This window comes from Eleutherodactylus coqui, chromosome 1 (genome assembly GCF_035609145.1).
Source record: "Eleutherodactylus coqui strain aEleCoq1 chromosome 1, aEleCoq1.hap1, whole genome shotgun sequence".
Classification (NCBI taxonomy): domain Eukaryota; kingdom Metazoa; phylum Chordata; class Amphibia; order Anura; family Eleutherodactylidae; genus Eleutherodactylus; species Eleutherodactylus coqui.
In genome coordinates this window covers 37,327,357-37,350,808 of record NC_089837.1, presented here as the reverse complement: position 1 = coordinate 37,350,808, position 23,452 = coordinate 37,327,357, and the positions used below count along the sequence as shown (strand labels likewise).

Genomic DNA, 23,452 nt, shown 5'->3' with positions numbered 1-23,452 from the left:
ACATGGCGGATTTTCATCTCCATTTTTCAAAAGCCATAACATTTTTATTTTTTCCACCGACGCGGCCGTATGAGGGCTTGTTTTTTGCGTGGCGAACTGTAGTTTTTATGCTGCCATTTTTGGGTACATAGACTATATTGTAAAACTTTTATTAATCTTTTTATGATAGTAGAGAGAGAAAACGCATCAATTCTGCCATAGATTTTTTTTTTTTTACAGCGTTAATCATGCAGCATAAATGACACAATACATTTTTTTCTGCAGGTCAGTATAATTACAACGATACCAAAATTCTTACATTTTTTTTTAGGTTGTTCTACTTTTCTGCAATAAAACCCCTTTTTTGGAAATATATATATTTTTTAAATCGCTGCATTCAGAGTCCTGTAACTTTTTTATTTTTCTATGTACGGAAGTCTGCGAGGGCTTATTTTTTGCAAGACAAGCTGTAGTTTTTATTGCTACCATTTTGGGGTACATACGGCTTTTTTGATCACTTTTATTGCGTTTTAGGGAGGCAAAATGCTAAAAATTAGCGTTTTGCGTCAGTTTTTTTGCGTTTTTTTAAACACTTTTTTCCGTGCAGAGTCAAAAGCATGTGCAACGTATTGCATGCTTTGTTATGCACGCAACAATACCAAATATGTGGGGGTTTCATTTTTTTTAACCTTTTTTTATGCTAATATGGCAAAAAGCACAAAAAACTTTTTTTAAACATTTTTTTATATTTTTCTTGTTTGTACATTTTTTTTTTTACACTGTTTGTCTCCCTCTGGGGGACTTAAGGCACAGCACTGATGATCGCTGTGATAAGGCATGGCAGGACTTCTGTCCTGCCATGCCTTATCGCTTATACAGAGATCACAGGCTATGGCAATACAGGACGACGATATCTGGCATCCTGTTGTCATGGCAACCAGCCAGGCTCTCTGCGATTATATCCGAGAGCCCGGCAATTTCACAGAGGGAAGGAATTACTTCAGAAAAATAAGCATATTCAGAGTACTTCCTCCTGCACATGGCTTGAACATTTTAACGTTGCATAACAAGAATAACGATAACTTTTCAAAATGAAAACATTAGTAACCGACTATGAAAAGGGAAAGAACTTTGAAGTCCTTTTTATGAAAAAGGGGCTTAACGAGGGAAAAATAAGAGTCTCTTACGGAAGAGTCATTGTTTTGCAAAACTAGAAGTGGTTGGGACGCTGCCGGATCATGTGTGATAGGTAAATTTCTTCTTCGTCCTCAGATCCAGTGGTCCAGCCTGTGGGGGTTGGCAAACTACCCCATGAACGGATCCCCAAAGAGACAACGGATGAGAGGCTGTCTGTGTCCGGAACAGGATGGGTCACAGTTCTGGAGGGCGTAGAAGCCTCCATAGGACACGGCTCCTTCAGCACCACAGGCTTGGTAAGGGGAGGGCACAGCTTTCTTCATGCATGGAAACGTTTCCTGGAATGAAAGAGAACTTTGATCCCACGGTCCTCAAAGTCCCTGAGAAAGGGACGCAGCCCTGGGGGTATAGCTGCTCTGGCCACTTTTCTGGTCTCGTGAATGATGATCCACAGCAGTATGATCTCTTTGGCCTGGTAGGGAAGTAACAGTGGCACCTGTCGTGGCTCAGGTGCAAGGGCCGTGGACAGACTCACCCGGGTGGCAGACCTCCTGGGCCTGGCAGGTTGCAGAGGTCCAAGTTGCAGAGACCTTTTTTTTCTCCGATGATGCTTCTGCTCCGGACAATGGCAGGGCTGTAGAAACGCTGGGAAGGTCCGGTTCCAGCACATCAGCTTCATTGCCCCCCAAAAAGCGGGGCTTTGGCGGTGGATAGCCAGCACCCACACCCTGGATTCATTGGCTAGTAGAGACAGCAGGACATTCCATCTTGCTTGGAAGTTAGCAGGAAGCACGTTTTCGAGACAAGTGAAGAAGTTTCCTAAAGTTGCTAAGCTCCACCCCTAGAGGCAGGCTTAGAAATGGCACTATACAGTCTGAGCAGAGGGAGTCCTCCCCCCCCCCCCCCACTTCGCATCTAGCCAGGGTGGGGGCTTTTTGGTGCGGATTTCGTTGCAGCAAAATCTTGGTGGGAATGAGAGAGACACAAGAGAGATGGCTGTTGGGCACCATTTTGAGCAGTGTTGGTGGGAACAGTTGTGGAAATTTTCAATGGATTGAACTTCTTCACAATTTCTCTTATTCTTTTTCGTACCTCTGTGGTATCGCAGGTAAAGTGGTGTGGCACAGAGTATTCTATCCTGTTCATGACACCATAAAGAAGTAGGACACTGCAGCATCCTGTAGGGTAACTCCGGACACAGAGCATATGTTGAGAAGCTTGGCGGGTAGAGTGGACACTTGTCACGGTGGCACTTACCAGGCTCACTCCCGGAGGGACACAACCAGCCTCGGCCAGAGCAGCGATGGGCCTCTTCTATACAACCCTAGGAGAGGGATGGCCAATAAACATGGAAACAGGATATAAGGTTATCACGGGTGATGCCACCATTCCGTTACGGAACCGTTACCGGAATGATCCTCAGCAGTAAATAAATAAAGGAGCCACAGACAGTATTAAAGTACCTCAGGTCCCTGGGAACAGTCAGGGCCTGGCAATACTTTACTTGTAGAAAACTTGGCACAAGGCACAAATTGCAAAAGATGGCCATGCAGGCAAAACAGCAGATTTGAAGTCAAGGAGGAAATACAGGATGACACCGGTCCTGCAGTCTCAGTTATCTGACAGGTAGCGCTCCTAGCAGGGGAACTCTCCAGAGGAGGATAGGGGTAGGGTCACTCCACAGATACTCTCGTAGTTCAGTACCTCTGCATGGTGATCTCGGCTTTTTCTGGACACGCTCACTCTCAATCTCTCTCTCTTACTTCTCTTGCTCTCTATTGGCTCCTGGCATTAGGGTTCCCAGGAAACCTTTCTTTCTCTTCCATACTTCACCCAATGAGCGACGTAGACACTGATCAGTCTGTGAGTGGAGAGAATGGAAGAAGCTGAAAGAGTCCCTTCTGCTTGGCCTGGGCCTACTCTACCCAGGATATGCCAGTGCTACCACTAAGCACTGAGTGAGAGAGAAGGACTGCTGGTTGGGGAAAGAAGGGCACAAGAAACGTGAATGTTGACTGGTAGAGAGTAAGAGAGAGAGAGAATCACCGGAACTGGGATCTCACAGATAACTAGGACTGTGGATCGTCCGGATTACCCCGAGAATCCTCCCTGTCGCACCACCTTATCTTGCTGTATATGTGCCATACTACTGTTGTGAATTGGACTTTACCAAAGTTACAGAACTGCTGTAACCTCTCCCAGCAGTAATTTGGTCGGGTCCCAAGCTACCTCCCAGGGAAGAAGATGGTAGAGCCCCATGACAAGGCCTTTATCTACCCCGCTACATCCTCAGCTATGGGCCCTCTCCTCGGAAGCTGCAATTGCAGGACAGAAGTCTTGCATTGCCTTATCATAGCGATCATAGCTGTTATGGTACAAGTCCCCTACAGTCATATAAAAAGCGTAAAGAAATGCTAGAAAAACACTTTCTGTGTTTTTCCTCCTATTAGTACCAAAAAAATGTAAAAATAAAAATCCCACATACTTGGTATTGTCATATGCGTAACGACTTGTGCTATAAATTGAACACACTTTTTATCCTGCACAACAAAAAGTGTAAAAAAAAAACTAAAAATTGAGGCAAAATGTAAATTTTTTTTATTCTGCCTAAATAAAATGCAGATAAAAAAAGCCATATGTAACCCAAAAAATAGTTCCGTTCATGGTAAAATATAGAAATGACAGGAAATTAAATGCAGTGATTTAGAATTTTTTTTTCCGAAAAAACAGTTTTTAGTGTGGAAAAGCCTAAAAAAAATAAGAATTTTTGTATCGTTGTAATCGTACTGACCCGCAGAAAAAATGATTAACACTGTAACCCCCCCCTAAAAATGGCAGAATTCATGTGTTTTCTTCATAAACAAATTAATAAAAGGTTTACATATATGTCCATGTACCCAAAAATGGCACCAATAAAAACTACAGTTCACCACACAAAAAAAGCCCTCATATGGCCATGTTGACGGAAAAATAAAAAGGTTATGACTTTTGAAAAGTAGAGATGAACCCCCCCCCCCCCCCCCCCCCTACGCAAATCGTTGCGTCCCGTGTATAGGCCCTGTCCCTAAGGGGTTAAATAACAATGTGCAAATCTGAAGCTGTCTGAAATCAGTGATGACGCCGGTCGGCGAACAAAAAAAGTACTGCAGTTCCACCTGACGATTTAGATGGACGTTCAAAATAATACCAATAAGTGGAAATGTTAGGGAAATGTTAAAAATTTTGTGCAGTCTCTTTGATTTTTTTAATGTCCTTCTGTATTTATGCCAGACCCTTCCGGTACATCTTGATAGACTCTATGTCCTTGGTATTTGATCCCTGATCAATAATTTTATCTGGATGGGACGTAGACCTCGTCTTAGCTTTAAGCTGCTCACACGGGCCAAGGAGGAGGGGGGACTGGGCCTTCCAGATTTCTCGCTATATTACAAGGCATGCCTCGCAAACTTCATCCTTACTTTAATGCAGGGCAGACTTTCTAAATTGTGGGTGGAAATGGAGCATGCATCAGATCCTAGGTTAGTTCAGGGGGCCCCTTGGATACCAAGACAGTTTTTGGGAGATCTTCAGTCCCTCTCGCCTTTTCTGGTCGGGGTCCTTAGAATATGGAGGGGGGTCTATGCCCCGAGACTGGGTTTGGTTTCTCTTTCGGGTCCTCTCACCCCGTTGGTCGCCAACCCGCAGTTCCTGGCTGCAAGGAGTAATTTTACTATCTTACCCCTCCCTGGCTCGCCATTCCCCCGAGTCAGAGATCTTGTAACTCAAGCTGGTGTAAAACCCCTGGGGGAGTTTTACAGTGACTGGAGATCCACCCCCTGGGAGCATGGCTGAGATATTTTCAGTTGAAAGGTTTTGTGGAGGCCTACAGTTGACACCATTTGAGTCCCTGTGTGTATCATCATCCCCCACTGAACATGGGATCTCGGTGATATACAAAATGATGCTCGCTGGTGAGACAGGGGACACACTTCCTAATTATATGGGCCAGTGGAATTGGAGCTGGGAGGGAGCCGCTGTGGGACGGAATGGCGGAGGGCCTTCCTCCCCTGTCATAAGAGAACAAAATTTGGTAAAATACAAGAGTAGAATTTTAAAATTATTTCTCGCTGGTATAGGACTCCATCAAGGCTGCATCAAATGGACGCCCAAATCCCCTCGGCATGCTGGAGATGCCAGAATGGGCCGGGCACAATGTTACATATTTGGTGGGAGTTTCCCACTGTCAGAAATCTCTAGAGTAGCGAGGAACTACTCTAAAACGCTATGACCAGATTGACGGTGTCCATAACAGCTGAGATGGCCCTTCTCCTAATCCTGCCCAGGTCTATTGTCAAGATTAAGGGGGACCTACTGCGGTTGGCGATTTTGGCGGTGAAGTTGTCTGTCCCTGGCCTGTGGCGGTCCGGCTCCCCTCTGTCAAGGATTATCTGGACAGAGAAACTTGATATGCTCATGAGATCTGAGGAGGAGAGGGCCGTGGATGAGCAGGAGTGGATTGGCGCCCATGAGCTTTGGAGTCCATGGATCTCTATGCGAGCTGCCAATCCTTTCAAATCTTAGCTGGACTCTGGTCGATTGGATCCTTAATGGGCGAGTTGTGTCATTTGAGCAAGGTCGTTTAGATCCCCTTCTTTCCCCTGTCCCTCTTTCCTCCTCCTCTTTCAATCAGTCGTGCCACGATCTCTGAAATGTCACGTTTTATTCAAGGCACGACTGAAAGTATTTCCAGACTGATTTACTGTATTGTGACTATTTGTCAAAAAACGTTTACTAAAAATTGATTGAACGTAATTTTTTTAATGTCCCAGTGAACCAATTTAAGGATCTTCCCCCCCAAAAAAATCTTTAAAATTTGTGCAAATTTTACTTTCAAAAATTGGCGTGTACATATCAAAAAAGTGGGCCATTAAAAAATATCCATTAGGGTGGTTTCAGACGACTGTATATCGGCTCGGTTTTCGTGACGCGGGACGCGGGTCGGACAGCTTCCATTGACTTCAATGGAAGCCCTCTGTGCGGAATGTGTGAAAAAAATAAAACATGCTGCGATTTATCCTCCGCGAGCGTAAAACCGCGATTGCTTTCCGCTCGTCTGAAGGAAGAAGCGATTTTCAATAGCATGCTATGGGCAGTATTCGCTATGGAATCTGGAGGCGGACTACGGACGGATTCACACGGGCGCATTTGCACACAAACAATTTGCGCATAAATTAGGGCTCCTTCACCCAAGTGTATGCAAATTTGCGTGCGCTGCAGCATAACTATTTTGCGCACTGAACAATGCTTTTTTGTGCGTGTATCGGTATATTTCACTGCAGTTTTTGCGCCTGCGGTAGATAACCGCGCCACGATTTAAATGGCTGTTCACTCCCACATGTGTTCTCTTTCCAGCATTGTATTACACATCTCCGTTTGTATTGCGTGCGTATTTGCGTATCCCACCGCAGACTTTTATGGGGACACACAAAATCAGCACGCTCAAAAATGCACACGAATACAGCGGCATGAGGCCGCGCTCAGTCTGCGTAAGTAATGGCGCGCTTATCTTCTGCGTGAGCACATAGGCAATAAGATGTGTCCCTGCTGCGCGCCGCCAATCCCCATCCCCCCTCTCCCGCCGTGTGTGAGCATGTTATACGCGCCAAGATAGAAAATGCCGCAATTTTTTTTTCGCGCACGCTGAGTGTGAGAGGTGGGAGACGGGTTCTGCCGGTGACATGCGCGGTCCGAGGTAGGCCTTAGACTAACTGCCTGGCAGGGTTGTTGCGGTTCTATTACCGCGTGCAGAAGCTCATGAGTTGTACCCGAAAAAAGTACGGTAAAATACACTGATGCGCGTGGAAATACGCAAAGCCCATTCCGCAAAAATTTGCTCAAATATACCTCCGCCTGTGTGAATGCGGCCTGACGCTTCTAAAACCGCAGTACAGGCTTCATAGCAACCGTCTGATGCCCATAGCAACCACGAAAACGAAAGCAAAACTTTGATTGGATGTCTACCATGACGTGACCAAACCACCCGCCCACCGTATGTCGCCGCCCTCTATGAGGGAGGAGTCGGGGAGGACGCACGCCCATCGTCTAGAGCAGAGCTCTTCAGCAGCGTCCACATACAGTCACGAGCCCGGCTTCCTCGCGCACTTCCCTCCTGCGCCACCGTGTGGACAATCCGCGCACTACTGGGGAGTGGGCTACAACAAAATGGCGCCTCTGTTGCGGACAAATAAGCTGATACGCTGTAGTTCCTCTTCTACGTGACGTCACTCGTCTGCGCCGCAGCTGCGCTCCACATTGCCGGGCAGGAGCACCGAGATCCCAAGTTTGTAAGCCCCAGCCTGCTGGATCATGGCGATGCTGGCCGAACGTAAGTGTAGACAACCGCCTGCAGGGTTACTGCCTCGGGGTAGACACAGTGTTGTCATTCACTGACAGCAAGCAGAGGGCTGGGAGATGTGAAGTCTAATAGAGAGTTGGAAAACTTTTCATTCAGAGGAGCTGAAAACCAAAACCCTTCAATAACCGGCTTCACCCACCAAAACTGCGGCGATAAATGGCGGATCGCGAGTCAGCGGGTCCGTCCAGCGCTGGTTTAGTCGTAAGACCGAGCCTTTCGTCCGCCGGGATTCCATCTTGCAGCTCGCCGTGCGGTCCGGGATAACTGCCCCTCCGGCGTCGATGTGAGCGCAGCCTTACGGTGGGTTCTGCCCCGTCGCCCGCTGCGTGCAGTCACGCCCGCCGTCTGTTCGCATGTAGCGGAATTAGTGCAGATCTTCTGTAGCGCGAAATCCTACTTGAGCTACTACTTGTGAGAACGCAAGCGCAAATCTCACACATTGCGAGACGCACAAAACGCGTGCGAATGTGATCTCCGTTCTTTGGAATGGCGTCCGACGCACCAGGGACGCTGCGAGGTAAGAAGTCGCTTTGCGTCCTATTTTTTTTTTTTCCCCGTACCTCGGAGCGCATTATTTGTTTTTTCGATGGGACGGTCAAACGCATCGTAGGTCGCACCGTGCGATGAGAAGCGCTCGCCGATCTCTATAACGTGCGTGAGACAAGCGCCGCAGGATGGCAAGGGGTTATTGAATGAAAACCGCCAGTTGGCTGGCACGGTATGAAGCCGGTTTTCTGCGCCCGATGTCACGCTCGCCCGTGTGACTGTCGCATACGGCCGCTCTCGCACAGGCGTCTGTTAAAATGGCGCGTTTTTTAACACCTCTTCGAATGACCTTTTGAAACACGTTCAACGCCATTTTTTAACGCCTCCCCATCATTAGAAAGGGTAACGAGGGGCACTGAGCGCCCAACGGCAGAGCAGACGGCGTTCGCAAACTGCGGCATTCGAAACGCCGCATTCGAGCGCCCGAGAAGCCCACAGCGAAGGCGTTGTACAGCGTTTAGCGCGGCGTTTGAAACGCTGTAATAACACGCTGAGTGAGTGGCGTAATGCCGCCTTCACACTGGCGAGAAAATAATTCCTTTTTTTTTTTTGCGCAATGCGAGAGCGTACGGAAAAACACCAAATTATGAAGCCCGCGCTTTTCAATGGCTTCCCATCTGCGATGTTTTCCGGCCTGCGATGCTGCAGGATTTGGATATCGCGGCCTGCGCTGTCTCTCTGTGTTTTGGTGACTTTTTTTTTTCCCCCTCGCCCGTCTTCGGCTATGGCGCCCCTGATTTATCGCAACGTACAAACTTGACGCGGTTTTAATATTAGAAGCTCCGATTGGCGTCTATCGCGCAAGAAAATCGCGAGCGGCGGCCATGCAAGAATATTTTCCAGGAAAGCATCGCTGCTGCTCAGACAACGCACGGGCGTATACGCCATATTGCCGCTGTGATATCGCGCTCGCCTTTGTAAAGGAGCCTCAAGCGTTTACTTCCCCTGCAGCACCTCCGCAGGAATAACGAAGCATTACACGGCGTCCTGCCACATCACTGGGATGTCTGTGGTCCTCCGGCGCGAGAGACACTCTTCATAGCCGGCCTCCACTCTGACTAAGGGCTCATGCCCACGGGCGGGTTTGAATTCCGGAATCCGTGTGGTGTGCCTGCAAAGATGCTCCGCAGTTCCAGCTGCCAGTAGAAAATCATGGCGTCTGCAGCGTAATTCAAACATGCTGCGTTTTGGCGCCGGACCCGTAGGGACGGCTTCTATGGAAGTCAATGGAAGCCGTCCGATCTGTGGCACACCCGCAGCTGTCACTCTGTGTGTGCTGCGGGTCCCGCGGGAAAGCATGTCTGGGGGGCGTGCCGGCCGACGGGCCGCCCACATGCTGGTGCGCCTACCCACATGCACGGAGGAGACGCCAGACAAGCCGCATGCGTCCAGAATGTCCTCGTGCCGCGGGCAGGGTAGGATCCCACGGTGGGGCTCCCACCCGTGGACATAAGATCTTCTCCCCCCGCCGCGAACGTCTTATAAAGCGCAAACACGCTTAAAGTGTATATATAGTAAGCGTACGGGAAAGCACCAGTGTGGGCGGTCCCTTAACTGGACAGCCCCTTTAAGTATCTGCACCCCTGGTAACCCCTGTATACGTCGTTGTATAATAACCGGTTGCCATTTCCCGCAGCTCGGAGGAAGCAGAAATGGTCGGTGGATCCGAGGAACAGCACATGGAGTAAAGACGAGTCCAAGTTTGGCCAGAAGATGTTGGAGAAGATGGGCTGGTCGAAAGGGAAGGTGAGGTCTGCGGGGTTTACCTATAGGACCCCGGAATAGTTTACATTCGCCCCCCAGCGCTATTTGATCTACATGTAGGCAGATATGTGCCGAGCCGGCTCCAGAGACCGGTGACACTTGGCTACAGTGACCGTTAAGCCTTTAGATACCATGGTGGACGCTCACCATAGCAGTTATAGGGGGTGGACAAAAATATGGAAGCACCACACAATATGCATGCCTTAGAATCGGTCTATATACATCTTTTTGAAGCATGATTTATAACCCCATGTAACTTGGGGGCGGTAATATGTCACAGATGTGAACATCTACCCAAGCAACAAGGTTCTATTGGCCGGGGGTTCGAGCCACTCAGCCGCTGTTACCACCCAGAGCAGGGCAAGAGGTGAAGTGAACACAAATTTGGCAGGGAAGCTCTCAGCCAAGCAGGGGTCAAAAGAGCAGCTCAGTGCTAAGGGTTAAAATCCCGTGCGTTTTGTACAGTGTTTCCATAGTTTTGTCCATCCTCTGTATAGGGCTTGACAGAGAGAGGGAGCTTCCTCTGTCCCCCAAGCGCCTCCAGCGATGAGATTGCAGGGTGTCATTTGGTTGCCATGATGGCCTGGAGCCTTATAAAGGCCCGCAGACCTGCTGTGAATTTCCTCCCATTAAGCCCTTCCTGTGTAGGAACTAAAGATGAGCGAGCGTACTCGGTAAGGACAGATACTCCAGTGAGTATCGTCCTTACTAAGTACCTGCCTGCTCGCCCGCAAAGATTCGGGTGCCGGCTTGGGTGAGCATTGTGTTGCAGGAGGGAGCGGGGGGGGGAGAGAGAGATCTCCCTCCCGTTCTCCCCCCACCGCTCTCCGACCCCGCCGGCACCCGAATCTTTGCGGGCGAGCACGCAGGTACTTAGTAAGGACGATACTCGCTCAAGTATCTGTCTTTACAGAGTACACTCGCTCATCTCTAGTAGGTACATGTCATTTATACTGCAAGACTGAAGTATTGCAGTATATTGTACAGATGATTGCCAGTTCAAGTCCCCTAGTAGGACTGCAAAAAATAAACTAAAATTAAATTGGGGTGGTTTCTCGTTTTCTTCAGGCCAGATGTGGGACTGCACCCCATTATAATCAGTGACGTCTGTTCGGTGTAGTTTGGTTCCATTCGGCCAGGAGATTCCCCTTTCTTGCTCTCCGAATGGAGCAGAAAACGACGTGGATGTGAAACCACCGTTTAAGGGTGCCCACCCACTAGCGTTTTTTTTCACTGCGAAATTCGCAGGTTTTTTTTTTTCTGCAGGGGGTCTATGGGACTTGTAATGTAAAAATCGCGATTTTGCGCGATCGCGATTTTAGCTTTGCATGTCCCATAGCCCAAAGACCCCTGCAGAAAAAAAAAAAACACTGCGAATTTCGCAGTAAAAAAACGCTAGTGGGTGGGCACCCTAAAGGTAAAAAAATAATCACCTCTTTTTCCCATTTTGGCAAACAAAAAAAAAATCCCCCCCCACCCCACTTAACAAACCTGCATATAAAGCAAAATATCTGATCCCAAATTTTTTTTATTTTTTTTTTAGCTCATATCACTTCTGAAAAAATACAATACAAGTGATCAAAATACCTCGAAGTCCCCCCAAAATGATCCCAATAAAAACAATAGCTTGTCTTACAAAAAAACAACCCTCACAGAGCTCCGGCGAAGGAGAAATACAAAAAGTTCTGGGACTTTGAATGCAGCGATGCAAAAAATGCATCCCTCGCCGACCGAGGGGGGAGCAAACAGGTTGGGGCTTTTGAAAAGTGCAGATGAAAATCCCTCAAAAATTGGGGCGTCTTTATGGCCAAAATAGGTTGCGTCATTAAGGGGTTAACGTTCTCCTCTCCCAGATGCAATCCTGCAGTAGTAGTAGAAGGTTCCGGAAGCCGATGACATTTGTGTTGTTTTGCAGGGACTCGGTGCTCAGGAGCAGGGGGCCACAGAACACATCCGAGTGCAAGTGAAGAACAACACGCTCGGGCTCGGAGCGTCCAGCAACCACGAGGTACTGAGCCGCGAGAAGCGCAAACCGCAGTCTATGGATAACATTGTCTGGGTGCCAGACCGCAGGAGCGCAGATCAGGCGTAAAACCCCGGAAGACGTGGTGCAGCTCGTGCTGTCACATCCAGGAAGATTCCGGCGGGCGTAACGGAAACGTCATTGTAGTCATAGAATCATAGAATGGTAGAGTTGGAAGGGACCTCCAGGGTCATCGGGTCCGACCCCCTGCTCAGTGCGGGATCACTAAATCATCCCAGACAGATGTCTGTCCAGCCTTTGTTTGAACACTTCCATTGAAGGAGAACTCACCACCTCCCGTGGCAACCTGTTCCACTCCTTGATCACCCTCCCTGTCTAATATCTAATCTGTGTCTCCTCCCTTTCAGTTTCATCCCATTGCTTCTAGTCTTTCCTTGTACAGATGAGAATAGGGCTGATCCCTCTGCAGTGTGACAGCCCTTCAGATATTTGTAGGCAGCTACTAAGTCTCCTCTCAGCCTTCTCTTCTGCAAGCTAAACATTCCCAGATCCTTTAACCGTTCCCCATAGGATAGTGATGGCGAACCTTTTAAAGACTGAGTGCCCAAATTGCAACCCCAAACCCACTTATTTATCGCAAAGTGCCAACACGTCAGGGGGCGGGGCTTATCACAACCTGTGTTTTTTGTTTTTTTTTTAACCCCCCCCCCGTCGTTCTAAAAAGGACAGGGCCGCTTCAAAATAGACCGAGTGCAGATTTTATCTGCATTTTTAGACGCAGAAATACTGCAGAATGTCCTCAGCGGAAACTTCTGTGGAAAATTCTGCAGCATTTCCACATGCAAAAAGCCGTCAAAATCTGCACCCGGTCTATTTTGAAACAGCCCTGCCCATTTCCACCACATGTAAACATACACCCCCCCCCCCCCCCCCCCACACACACACACACACACACACACACCCACAGCGGCCCCAGTAGTAATAGTGACAGCCCCACAGCGGCCCCCAGTGCAGTAGTGACACCCCCACAGCGCCCCTCCCCCGAGACCCATATACTTACCCACTCCTCCTGCTCCTGGAGGATCAGCTCCTCTTCTGCTCGACTATGATCCCGCCAAACGCTGTGACGTCACTGTGCTGCCGGACACCACCTCCCCCTGCTTTCACGGAACCAAGTAGTAGGAGACATCGGGGAAAGGGGGAGGAGGATCCCGGCTGCACACTGACGTCACAGTGTGCGCCAGGATCAGTGTGGCTAGCAGCGCTGTGATTGAATGCCGGCAGGGGAGCCGCAGCCCCTGCCAGTATTCACTAGTGGTGAGCGGCCGATGGCAACGCGTGCCAGCGGGGAGGGCTCTGCGTGCCGCCTCTGGCACGGGTGCCTTAGGTTAGCCACCACTGTCATAGGACATGATTTGCAGACCGCTCACCATCTTGGTAACTCTTAATAAACTTGCTCCAGTTTCTGTCTTTTTTAAAGTGGGTGCCCAGAACTGGACACAGTATTCCAGATGAGGTCTGACTAAGGAAGAGTAGAGGGGGAGAGTGACCTCATGTGATCTAGACTCTATGCTTCTCTTAATACATCCCAGAATTGTGTTTGCCTTTTTGGCTGCTGCATCACATTGTTGACTCATGTTCAGTCTATGGTCTATTAGTAGACCCAAGTCTACTGAAGGTAGCCGGGAAGCAGGAAATGTTACCGGGGACTGCGGTGACTGGTCTCCAGGCCTGTGATTGCCGATATCCAATGGATACAGGCGATCATGGAAAAGTTCTAAAAAGTTAAATAAAATTTCAGCTCCCCTCATGGATCGGATCAATGAGGAAAGGTGAAAATACTCACCCCCGTCCTCCGCAATGTCCTGCAGCATCGTATCCGTTAGGGAAAATGAAATTATGTACCTAAGGCCCCCGGATTTATCCACGGCCCTTACCCCAGCCTTTGCACATGCGTTCTTATGTCAAAATGGCGGACACATGCACAAAAGCTGCAGATTGCCGGGGTAATTTAAAATCTCCCTGCTCCTGACTACCAAACGTGGCCGAGAACCTGCAGATTTCCCGGAGGCCGCAGTCCCTGGTCACGTGATCGCGGCTTCCAATGGCTAACGGTGATAACCTAAAAGTAAAAAAAAGTTCAAATCTCACCTCCCGTCACTAATCCGATCCGTGAGAAGAGGTGAAATTACTTACCTAAGACCTCTGGTGATGTCCCCCGATGGGATCTTTATCCACAGACCTTTGACCAACTTTGGTGCATGCACCCGTTGGCGTAATGGCAGACGTAAGCGTAGAAGCTGGCGAAGGCCTGTGAAATTTAAAATCTCCTTGCTTCTGGCTACTAAAGGTAGCTGAGAGCCTGGAACACTGACCGAGGGCCGCGGTGAGTGGTCTCCAGTCAGGTGATCACCGTTATCCAATGGATAATGGCAATCATGTAAAAGTTAACCCTTTCCAATCCATTTATTTTTCCTCATCCATTCTCCCCAGCTCCAAATAAATTGGAGCTGGGGAGAATGGATGAGAAAAAAATACATTTTCCCTTCACCCTCCTGATCTGACAGAGTTCAGGAGGGTGCAGGTGCTCACTGCACCGTGGGGGGAATTCTCCCTTCTGCCTCCCGGCTCGGCAATCATGTGACCGCTGGGGTCAGGTGGCACCCAACGGTCACATGATCGCCGGGCAGAATGCGGAAGTAATACTTCTGCATTCTCCCTTCAGGCTCCCGGCTCGGCGTTCATGTGACCGCTGGGGTCACATGATCGCCGTCCGTAATCGATCTACATTACATAGCGCTAATTGAGCGCTATGTAATGTGTAAAGGAGAAGGCAGAAAGGGCAATACCTGTGACCGAACGCCTCCATCTCAGGACGAACCGAACAGCGCTGAGTGGACTCCATTGACTATAAGTTTCAGTTTCCACTCAGCTGCCCACTTTCTGACGGAAGAAAAAGCGCAGCATGAAGCGTTTTTCTTCTGGTATTTTGAGCCGGATCTGCGATGGAATCTCCTGTCAGAGATTCCAACGCAGATGTAGACTGGCTTAATATAGGATGGGTCATCCAGAGAAAGAGACAGTCTTTTTAAGCACTCTACCCCCTGGTGAAGAGAGGAGGATTCTGCGCAGAGGACCCACTAGCTCAATCCAACTACTAACGACCACTTGTTAGTTAGTATGTGAGTGCTTCTCATGCTCCGCCCCCGGTGACGTCATCTAAGGTCCTACAACATATATAAAGCACAGAGCCTGAAAGTTAGGGCTCTTGAAAAGGGGAGGACAAAAATAACAAAATGAGCATACAACTAAGCCGTTATTATCTCAAGACACAACTCAGCAGTCCTGACAGAAGACACTGACCTACCGCCACCACAGAGATCTGGGGGACTGAAGGACCTGCGGAGACGTCACTGCTGTGGGAGGAGTAAAGCTGTGTTTGTCTTGTATGGGGATAAAGATGAATGTAGTAGAGCTGTGTGTGTGATGTGTGGGGATCATAATGTATGTAGCAGAGCTGTGTGTGGGTGTGTGGATGCGATGCGTGGGGTCAGGATGGATGTAGTAGAGTTCTGTGTGTGTGATGTGTGAGGATCATAATGGATATAGTAGAGCTGTGTGATGTGTGGGGTCAGGATGAATGTAGCAGAGCTGTGTGTGTGATGTGTGGGGTCTGGATGGATGTAGCAGAGCTGTGTGTGTAATGTGTGGGGTCTGGATGGATGTAGCAGAGCTGTGTGTGTAATGTGTGGGGTCTGGATGGATGTAGCAGAGCTGTGTGTGTAATGTGTGGGGTCAGGATGGATGCAGCAGAGCTGTGTGTGTAATGTGTGGGGTCAGGATGGATGCAGCAGAGCTGTGTGTGTAATGTGTGGGGTCAGGATGGATGCAGCAGAGCTGTGTGTGTAATGTGTGGGGTCAGGATGGATGTACCATGTAGCACAGCCACCAGAAACACTGGTACTATAATTTCCTAATAATTACTAGTATTCCCTAGTAGTGTGTGACAACTAAGACTCCCCTTTACTTGTATTGACACCAAGACCGTTTCGCCTTCACAAACAACTTTTTTTTTTTTTTAATTGTTCAAGTGCTTCTAAAATGAAGCAACTTTGCAAGTGGTCTTAATTGTAATAAAATCTCCTGCCGTTTTGTGTATACAGCAGCAGTGTAGACCTATGTGCCTCCATGGTAACAAACCCATCCAGCCTGATCCTGCAGTGCTGCTCCTTTCTGCTTGTGTCCTGCGTCTTGATAACCCAGTAAGCAGAGGATGGATGGACGGCGGTATGACTGCAGGATCAGGCAGCACCGATTGTGGTTTACTACCAGAAGGATACAAAAGTCTCCACAGATTACATAGAACGTATTGAAAAACGTTTTTGGGAGGTGGAGAGGGATGGAAAAATGCAGTTCTGCCATTGGCCGACTCTCCTTTATAATTACAGGATAACTGGATTGCCCATCAAGATGATTTTAACCAGCTGCTGGCCGAGCTGAACGACTGCCATGGTACAGCAAGCGCAGGTAAGTCTGCTATTCCCGCCACAAAACGTGAAGCTCTAATAGGGTACAAAGCAAAAGATCTAGTAAACCTACCTGCTAGAAGGGAGTCGCTGCGGCTCGTGTGCGTTCTTGTCATAGACGTATGGATTCTTATGTGCAATGTCAATTGTTGTTAAAGACATACTTTTTCCAATAATCTGCCTTGAGAAGCGTTTCTCACTGTGTACCTGCATCACTTATCTTGTGTTTTACTCCAGAGCCGCACTCACTATTCTGCTGGTGGAGTCACTGTGTACATACATTACTTATCCTGTACTGACCCTGAGTTACATCCTGTATTATACTCCAGAGCTGCACTCACTATTCTGCTGGTGGAGTCACTGTGTACATACATTACTTATCCTGTACTGATCCTGAGTTACATCCTGTATTATACCCCAGAGCTGCACTCACTATTCTGCTGCTGGAGTCACTGTGTACATACATTACTTATCCTGTACTGATCCTGAGTTACATCCTGTATTATACCACAGAGCTGCACTCACTATTCTACTGGTGGAGTCACTGTGTATATACATTACTTATCCTGTACTTATCCTGAGTTACATCCTGTATTATACTCCAGAGCTGCACTCACTATTCTGCTGGTGGAGTCACTGTGTACATACATTACTTATCCTGTACTGATCCTGAGTTACATCCTGTATTATACTGCAGAGCTGCAGTCACTATTCTGTTGGTGGAGTCACTGTGTACATACATTACTTATCCTGTACTGATCCTGTGTTACATGCTGTATTATACTCCAGAGCTGCACTCACTATTCTGCTGGTGGAGTCACTGTGTACATACACTACTAACACTGTATTATACTCCGGAGCTGCATTGTCAGTTCTGCAGGCGTAAGAGCTGCAGTTCCCCTGCTCATCTGGCAGATCCTGCTGGGGTGATTTGCCCTTTGAGAAGCGCAGTCTCTGTAGTGTCACATGTACCCGCACGCACTCACCGCCTCGCATTACACATACACAGCATGTTATACATTGATTTTATTAATTGCGTTAAATCCTTGCACACAAGTGTATTACCTGCTGGAGTCAGACTCTTCATGCTCACGCTGTTCCATCCAAGCCGGCCTCCTCCAACCGATCACTTGATTGTAATATGAAAGCTCCCACAGGACCTTTATCTACTCTCTTGTTGCCTGTCCAAGTGCTGCATCCACAAGAGGGAGCACTGCCCTGCTGGGGACTCTGTGTTTCAGCCAATTGGGCGCCTCTCCTGATCTTGGTTGCTGCACAATTCTCCTTGTGTTATCTTCACACTGCTGGATCCATTAAAGCAGCGGTCAGGGGACTCTGGCATTCCTAGACCCTCCTGACTCTGGATTGTAAGGCTCATGAGATTTTCCTCTTGCTGAAATGTGCATCTTGTAATCCAAAAAAATCTACTGTTTTTGTTTAGTTACCAGATATTACAGGTTTTATATGTAAGGTAGGTTTGGTTCACATAATACTTTAGCCCACTGAGCTTTCCGTCGGGGAGGGGTGGGGGGTGATTCACGTTTAAATGTCCAAAAATGGTATTCAGACCTTTCCCATGGCAGAGTCCAAAGATCTGAACATTGAACTGTTTGACCTGTTTTCCGCTTGTTTACGTCTTTTTGGGAGATCGCATTTTGCGTAGTCTACCGCGTTATGTCCTTCAAAGAAGACTTAAGCAAACAGAAGGCAGGATGAACGGAGTCCAAAATTTGGACCTTTGCCCTAAAATGTTACTGCATGTAGTACTTTATTTTGGCCACATGGTGGCAGCAGAGTCACACCTTCAGAGTTTCCTTTGCTATGCCGTTGACTACAGGTCATTCACTTATTACACCTATGTGTAGCAACAGCGTATTCTGCAGAACATCGCTGTCTTAACCCCTTAGTGACCACCCTATCGTGTTTTTACGTCCTGTATTTATCGCGCTGCTATCTCCCTCTCTACATTGCGTATGTCAGCTGTTTATTACCGCTGAAACCCGCGGGCAACAGCCCTGACAAGCCGCGCCGCTGATCAGGGATGTTAGCCCTTTAAATGCCGTTGTCAAATCTGACAGCGGCGCTTAAATCCCCCAAGCAATATTTGTAATTTTTGTTGCAGTTTGAAACAAGACGCGCTGAAAGATGGCGGAATGTTTTTTGTTTTTTTTCCATTTCCCTCCACTTAGAATATTTTTAAAGTTTTTCAGTACATTATATGGTGCAGTAAATAGCACCATTGAAAAATACAACTCGTCCCGCAAAAAACAACAAGCCTTCAGACAGCGACGGTGATGGAATAAATAAAGGAGTCACGATTTTTAAAAAGGGGGGAGGAAAAAGCAAAAAAGTGTGGTCCCTAAGGGGTTACGCGAGAACCACAGTGTCGTCTTCACCATCCGTTCAGCGTGCGGACTTCTGAAGTGTATCTCGGCATGATCATGGACTTCCAGACTGGTGTGATGCTCGCCGTTCGGGTCCGGACACCTGCGGCCAGGCCAGGGCACACTCCAGAAGTCCGGACGCTAAACTGATGGTGCAGAAGACGGGGAGGTCGGCCCCTAATATCTCTGCTTCAGACATGAGAAGAGATTTAACCAGCTCGTAAATGCAGTGGGATAGAGCTCCCCCTGCAGTTCAGCAGCAGCAGGTACAGCGGCTCCTTATCAAAGGCCCGTTTACACCAGATTTCTGACACCGTGATCATCTGCTGGAAGACCAGCCAGTCAGATTTTAGTAGTAGAACGTCCTGCCAAGTGTTCAAGTTACCTGATGGCCGACTGGAGAAACCCCCCTGCGACCTCCCGATAATCATCTTTATATTAGCAGCATGTTCTGTAACACTTTACAGGTCAGAGGGAACAAGAACAGACAGAACCAGACCGTGCATACAGTAGTAAACTAATAAACAACCAGCTTACTATGAGGAGATAGGGGTGAGGGTCCTGCTCACAAGAGCTTACAGTCTATGAGGAGATGGGGGCAATGGTCCTGCTCACAAGAGCTTACAGTCTATGAGGAGATGGGGGTGAGGGTCCTGCTCACAAGAGCTTACAGTCTATGAGGAGATGGGGGTGAGGGTCCTGCTCACAAGAGCTTACAGTCTATGAGGAGATGGGGGTGAGGGTCCTGCTCACAAGAGCTTACAGTCTATGAGGAGATAGGGGTGAGGGCCCTGGTCACAAGAGCTTACAATCTATGAGGAGATGGGGGTGAGGGTCCTTCTCACAAGAGCTTACAATCTATGAGGAGATGGGGGTGAGGGTCCTTCTCACAAGAGCTTACAATCTATGAGGAGATGGGGGTGAGGGTCCTGCTCACAAGAGCTTACAGTCTATGAGGAGATAGGGGTGAGGGCCCTGCTCACAATTGGTGTAGGCACAGGCTGGGGGGCATTGGTGTAGGACAGAAAGATGAGCCTGGCTGCTGTCTTTGATTGGTTTGCCCTCTCCCGTCTGTCAGTTATAGTCCTCAAATCGAGACTGAAACAAGGCAACAATTAGAATTTTTGATTATTTCCACAGTAAGACAAGGACGGATTCTGGGGATTTTTTTTTTGAGGTTCAGGTGACATGAGGGTGCAAGAGGTTGATTATAGTGAGTGAAGGAAAGATCAAAGTCAAACCTGACTCCTAGACAGCGGGCATTCTGCTGAGGAGTAACTGTGAGACCAGGACTAAGATGGAAACATGCGCTTTAGGTTGGTTAGTAGACGGCAGAAACACAAGAAGTCACTTTTTAAACTATTCAGTTTACATGAAGGGAAACCAATTGCAGTGTCGGCTCGCAGATGAAAAGGGGAAGGGACTTTGTATACACTGTTATTTGTAGCGCCTTCAGGTAGTTTATTACCCCTCAGCAAGCTGAATACATATGTTAGGCTGAAGGGAGACCACGTCCATCCAGTTCAGCCTGTTTCCACCTCCCTTGTTGATCCAGAGGGGGGGGGGGGAATTAGAGGGGTAACCAGTGTAGTGACGGGTGCGGGCACCCGTGTGGTGACTGGCATAGTTTAAATCTAATGAATATTTGGTGTGACTGCGCTTTGTCTTCAAAACGGCATAATTTCTTCTACATACTTGCATAAAGTCAGGGCTTTAGTAGGATTATCGTCAGGTGTAGGATTACCCAATTATGTCAAGCAGGAGATAATCATCATTTTCAAATTGGGTTGAAACGGTCCTCAACTGAAACAGAAACAACTGTGTAGGAGGCTTAAACCGGGGTGAGGAATAGCCAAACTCTGCTACAAGGGTGAGGTTGTGGAAGACAGTTTCATGTCACAGGTCATACTCCATGGCAAGACTGAGCACAGCAACAACACGTAAGGTAGTTATACTACATCAGCAAGGTCTCGCCTAGAAGGATTGGAGTGAGCAGACATCCACAGAAGATCTGGGCTTACTTCTCCAAGATGTCTGGAGCAACGTCCCTGCCGAGCTCCTTCAAAAACTGTGTGCAAGTTTCTCTAGAAGGTCTGATGCGGTTTGCATAGAGTGGTTATACCGAATATTGATGTCATTTACACTTCTCTTTTCTATAATCACTTTGCACTTCTATTACTGGAAACATTCTTACTTTACAACATTTTTTCACGTCTGCCTAATACTTGTGCCCAATACTGTATTTATAGCACGGGGCGCTATAAGATAGACGAGCCTTCTAATGTGATGGGGTGGTTCTATATGAGAGCTTGTGCCAGGGACGCCACGTTCCGGACTGCCGCCTGGCCGGGTCCTGTGTACATATGTGGCGTGTGCGTGTTCCTGTATGTTTACTGACGCGCGGCAAGAGTAAAGCGCAGCTGTAGGGAAGTAGAAGCCAGGCGTTAACCCTTCCTCTTCCGTCATGGTTGCTGAAGCTCAGAAGAATGGGTAATGCACTGAACAGTTGAGGCTGTTGGGACCGATAGATGTAGCCATGTAATGGGGATTTCTGGGACTTGCAGTCCTTTGTGACCTCTTCACTGGAGTTCGTTCATAAAGCTGGATACACCCCATCAATATCTGCCAACTAAATGATCGTTCATCTGATGCCCGCTTCCCTTATTCACATAGGGGCACATTTATGAAAGGGTTTATCCCAGTTTGTGGCATCAAAAGTTACACATTTTAGCGCAAAATTTGCAACTTTTTCCAAAAAGGACACGGGGCTCCGCAGGAGGGAGCGCGGCCGCCCAGGCCGACGGATTTATGTATGATTTTATGCCATAAACTGTCTCAATTTATACCAGAAGTGTATGTCGGGTCGGGCGCTGCGTACATTTCTGAGAAGCTTGCGGATCTGCCGGGATGCGCTGACTTATGAGGAAGCCTGAGCCTCTTCATGTATTCCGTGCGCCCAGGAAAATCGTACTAACCCCGGCATCGCCAATGTCAGGCTTAGTAAATCTTCCCCAGAAACGTTCGGCTCTGTTGAGCATTCATGTGTTTAGGGAGGTAAGCCGCAGTCGCACAGCGTTGGCATATCTCATGGGGAACAAAGGATTGGATGTGGAAATTCAACGTCCCCGATTCTTCTTTCCATCCCCTAATGGGGGATCAAGTTGAGCCACCGACATACAAATTACAGGATTGTCCGGCCCGCCATTATCAGCAGGTACTTAAAGTGTGTGGGGGGGCCTAAAGAGCGCAGGTCCCATGACAGGAAGTCTGTGTGCAGAAAATGTCACCGCACCCCGGGCCAAGCGCCCGTTTCATAAAGTGCTGTTGATGCGCCCGTTTTTCGCTGTCTTCCTACTTCTGATGAGTTTCTGTATTTTTCAGCGTCGTCTGATAATGAAAACAAGAAGTCCTTCAGTTTGGAAGAAAAGTCTAAGTCCTCCAAGAAGAGGGTTCACTACATGAAGTTTGCCAAAGGTGGGTGCAGATCCGGCCTGATGAAGGGACTGCGGGCCGCGGCCTGGACTCTTACAGATCTCGTATACATTGCGCTTCTTTTAAAGCGACTCGACGGTCCTGAGACAAACGTCTGTCCCTGGACCGGAAGGGGACTAGAGGGGTAGTTGGAATACCTCCTGTTGGTCTTTTGGGCATCATTTATCATAGCCGTCTGATAGTAGGACTGTCCTTGTTGCCCCTAGCAGCCAATCAGAGCGCAGCTTTCATTTTACCAGAGCAGTTTAAGGAGTAGAAGTTGCACTCTGATTGGTTGCTATGGGACAGCTATCGGACCATTGAGTGAGTAGAGAAAGTGACTATGTCGCCGGGTGCCCCCCAGCATGGCAGAGCTGCTGCGTCTTACTGGAGCCAAGTCAGCCCTGCCAGCTCTACTAGTATCACCGAAGGCGGCTGGTTTGCCCGGGCACTTATGGGAAAGTTTTGAAAAAAAAACACCATTATAAGAATTGAGTAGCCCAACAAATTAATTAGTTGGGGCCAATAAGCAATCACATGCAGAACATTTCTGAAGTGTCTGGTCATTAAGTGGTTATGGTTACGGCTCCTAATGCAATCCCCCAAGTGTTAATGTGACTTTGCTGTATCGGAGCTCTACTCCTCATGTTAACCACTTACATGCCGTGGGCACTGATGGCCGCAACATCCAAGGTGTGAACTAGCCGGGATCCGAGGTAGTTCCTGCTGTAAGGGTGTATTTACCTTTTTTTTACAAGTGCTATATCGGTCAAAGTTTCTCGGAGCAGTATCGTGCCCGCCTGGGTACATACAGCCTTAGAACCGGGGCCGGAGCGGGCAAGACACCCGTATAGCCTAATGCTCAGAAAAGACATGGTGTTGGTGTACTAGCAGCCTTCTGATGGTTGGGTGTCTGTTCTGTGCTTTCTGGGAGTTGTAGTCCTTTCAGTCGCCACTTGTCATGTATATGTATGTAAAAATTTAAAAAAACGCGTACCCAGCACACCTCCATTATGGCTGCTGTCAGAATGCAGCTCTGGAGCATTAGACTTTTTTGAGTACAAGACCTTGCTATCTGTCATATGGAGGATTTAGAGGTCGGAAGGGTTTTGGATGCGCTGGCTGAGCGGAGTTACCACCCCCACCCCCTGTCTAATATCATTCCATTAAGATGTGTACAAGGAGACATGGCGGGGTGTAATTATGAGGGGCGGATAATTATGCAGCTCCGGTGTGTTTGGGTCCGGGTCCTACTGACAAGTGCTCT

The 23,452-nt window shown here is 48.3% G+C and overlaps 1 protein-coding gene across 1 annotated transcript in view; it reads left to right on the top strand.

Moving 5' to 3' along the window:
* The first annotated feature begins 7,338 nt into the window (after positions 1–7,338).
* The window catches only part of PINX1 (PIN2 (TERF1) interacting telomerase inhibitor 1), a 103,852-nt gene continuing 87,738 nt past the window's right edge, over positions 7,339–23,452 (top strand). The window contains exons 1-5 of the mRNA XM_066594921.1: positions 7,339–7,480; positions 9,693–9,802; positions 11,736–11,828; positions 16,253–16,331; positions 22,096–22,188. Of these exons, the coding sequence (XP_066451018.1) occupies positions 7,462–7,480; positions 9,693–9,802; positions 11,736–11,828; positions 16,253–16,331; positions 22,096–22,188 (394 nt within the window). The 5' untranslated portion in view covers positions 7,339–7,461. The remainder of the gene's footprint in view (positions 7,481–9,692; positions 9,803–11,735; positions 11,829–16,252; positions 16,332–22,095; positions 22,189–23,452) is intronic.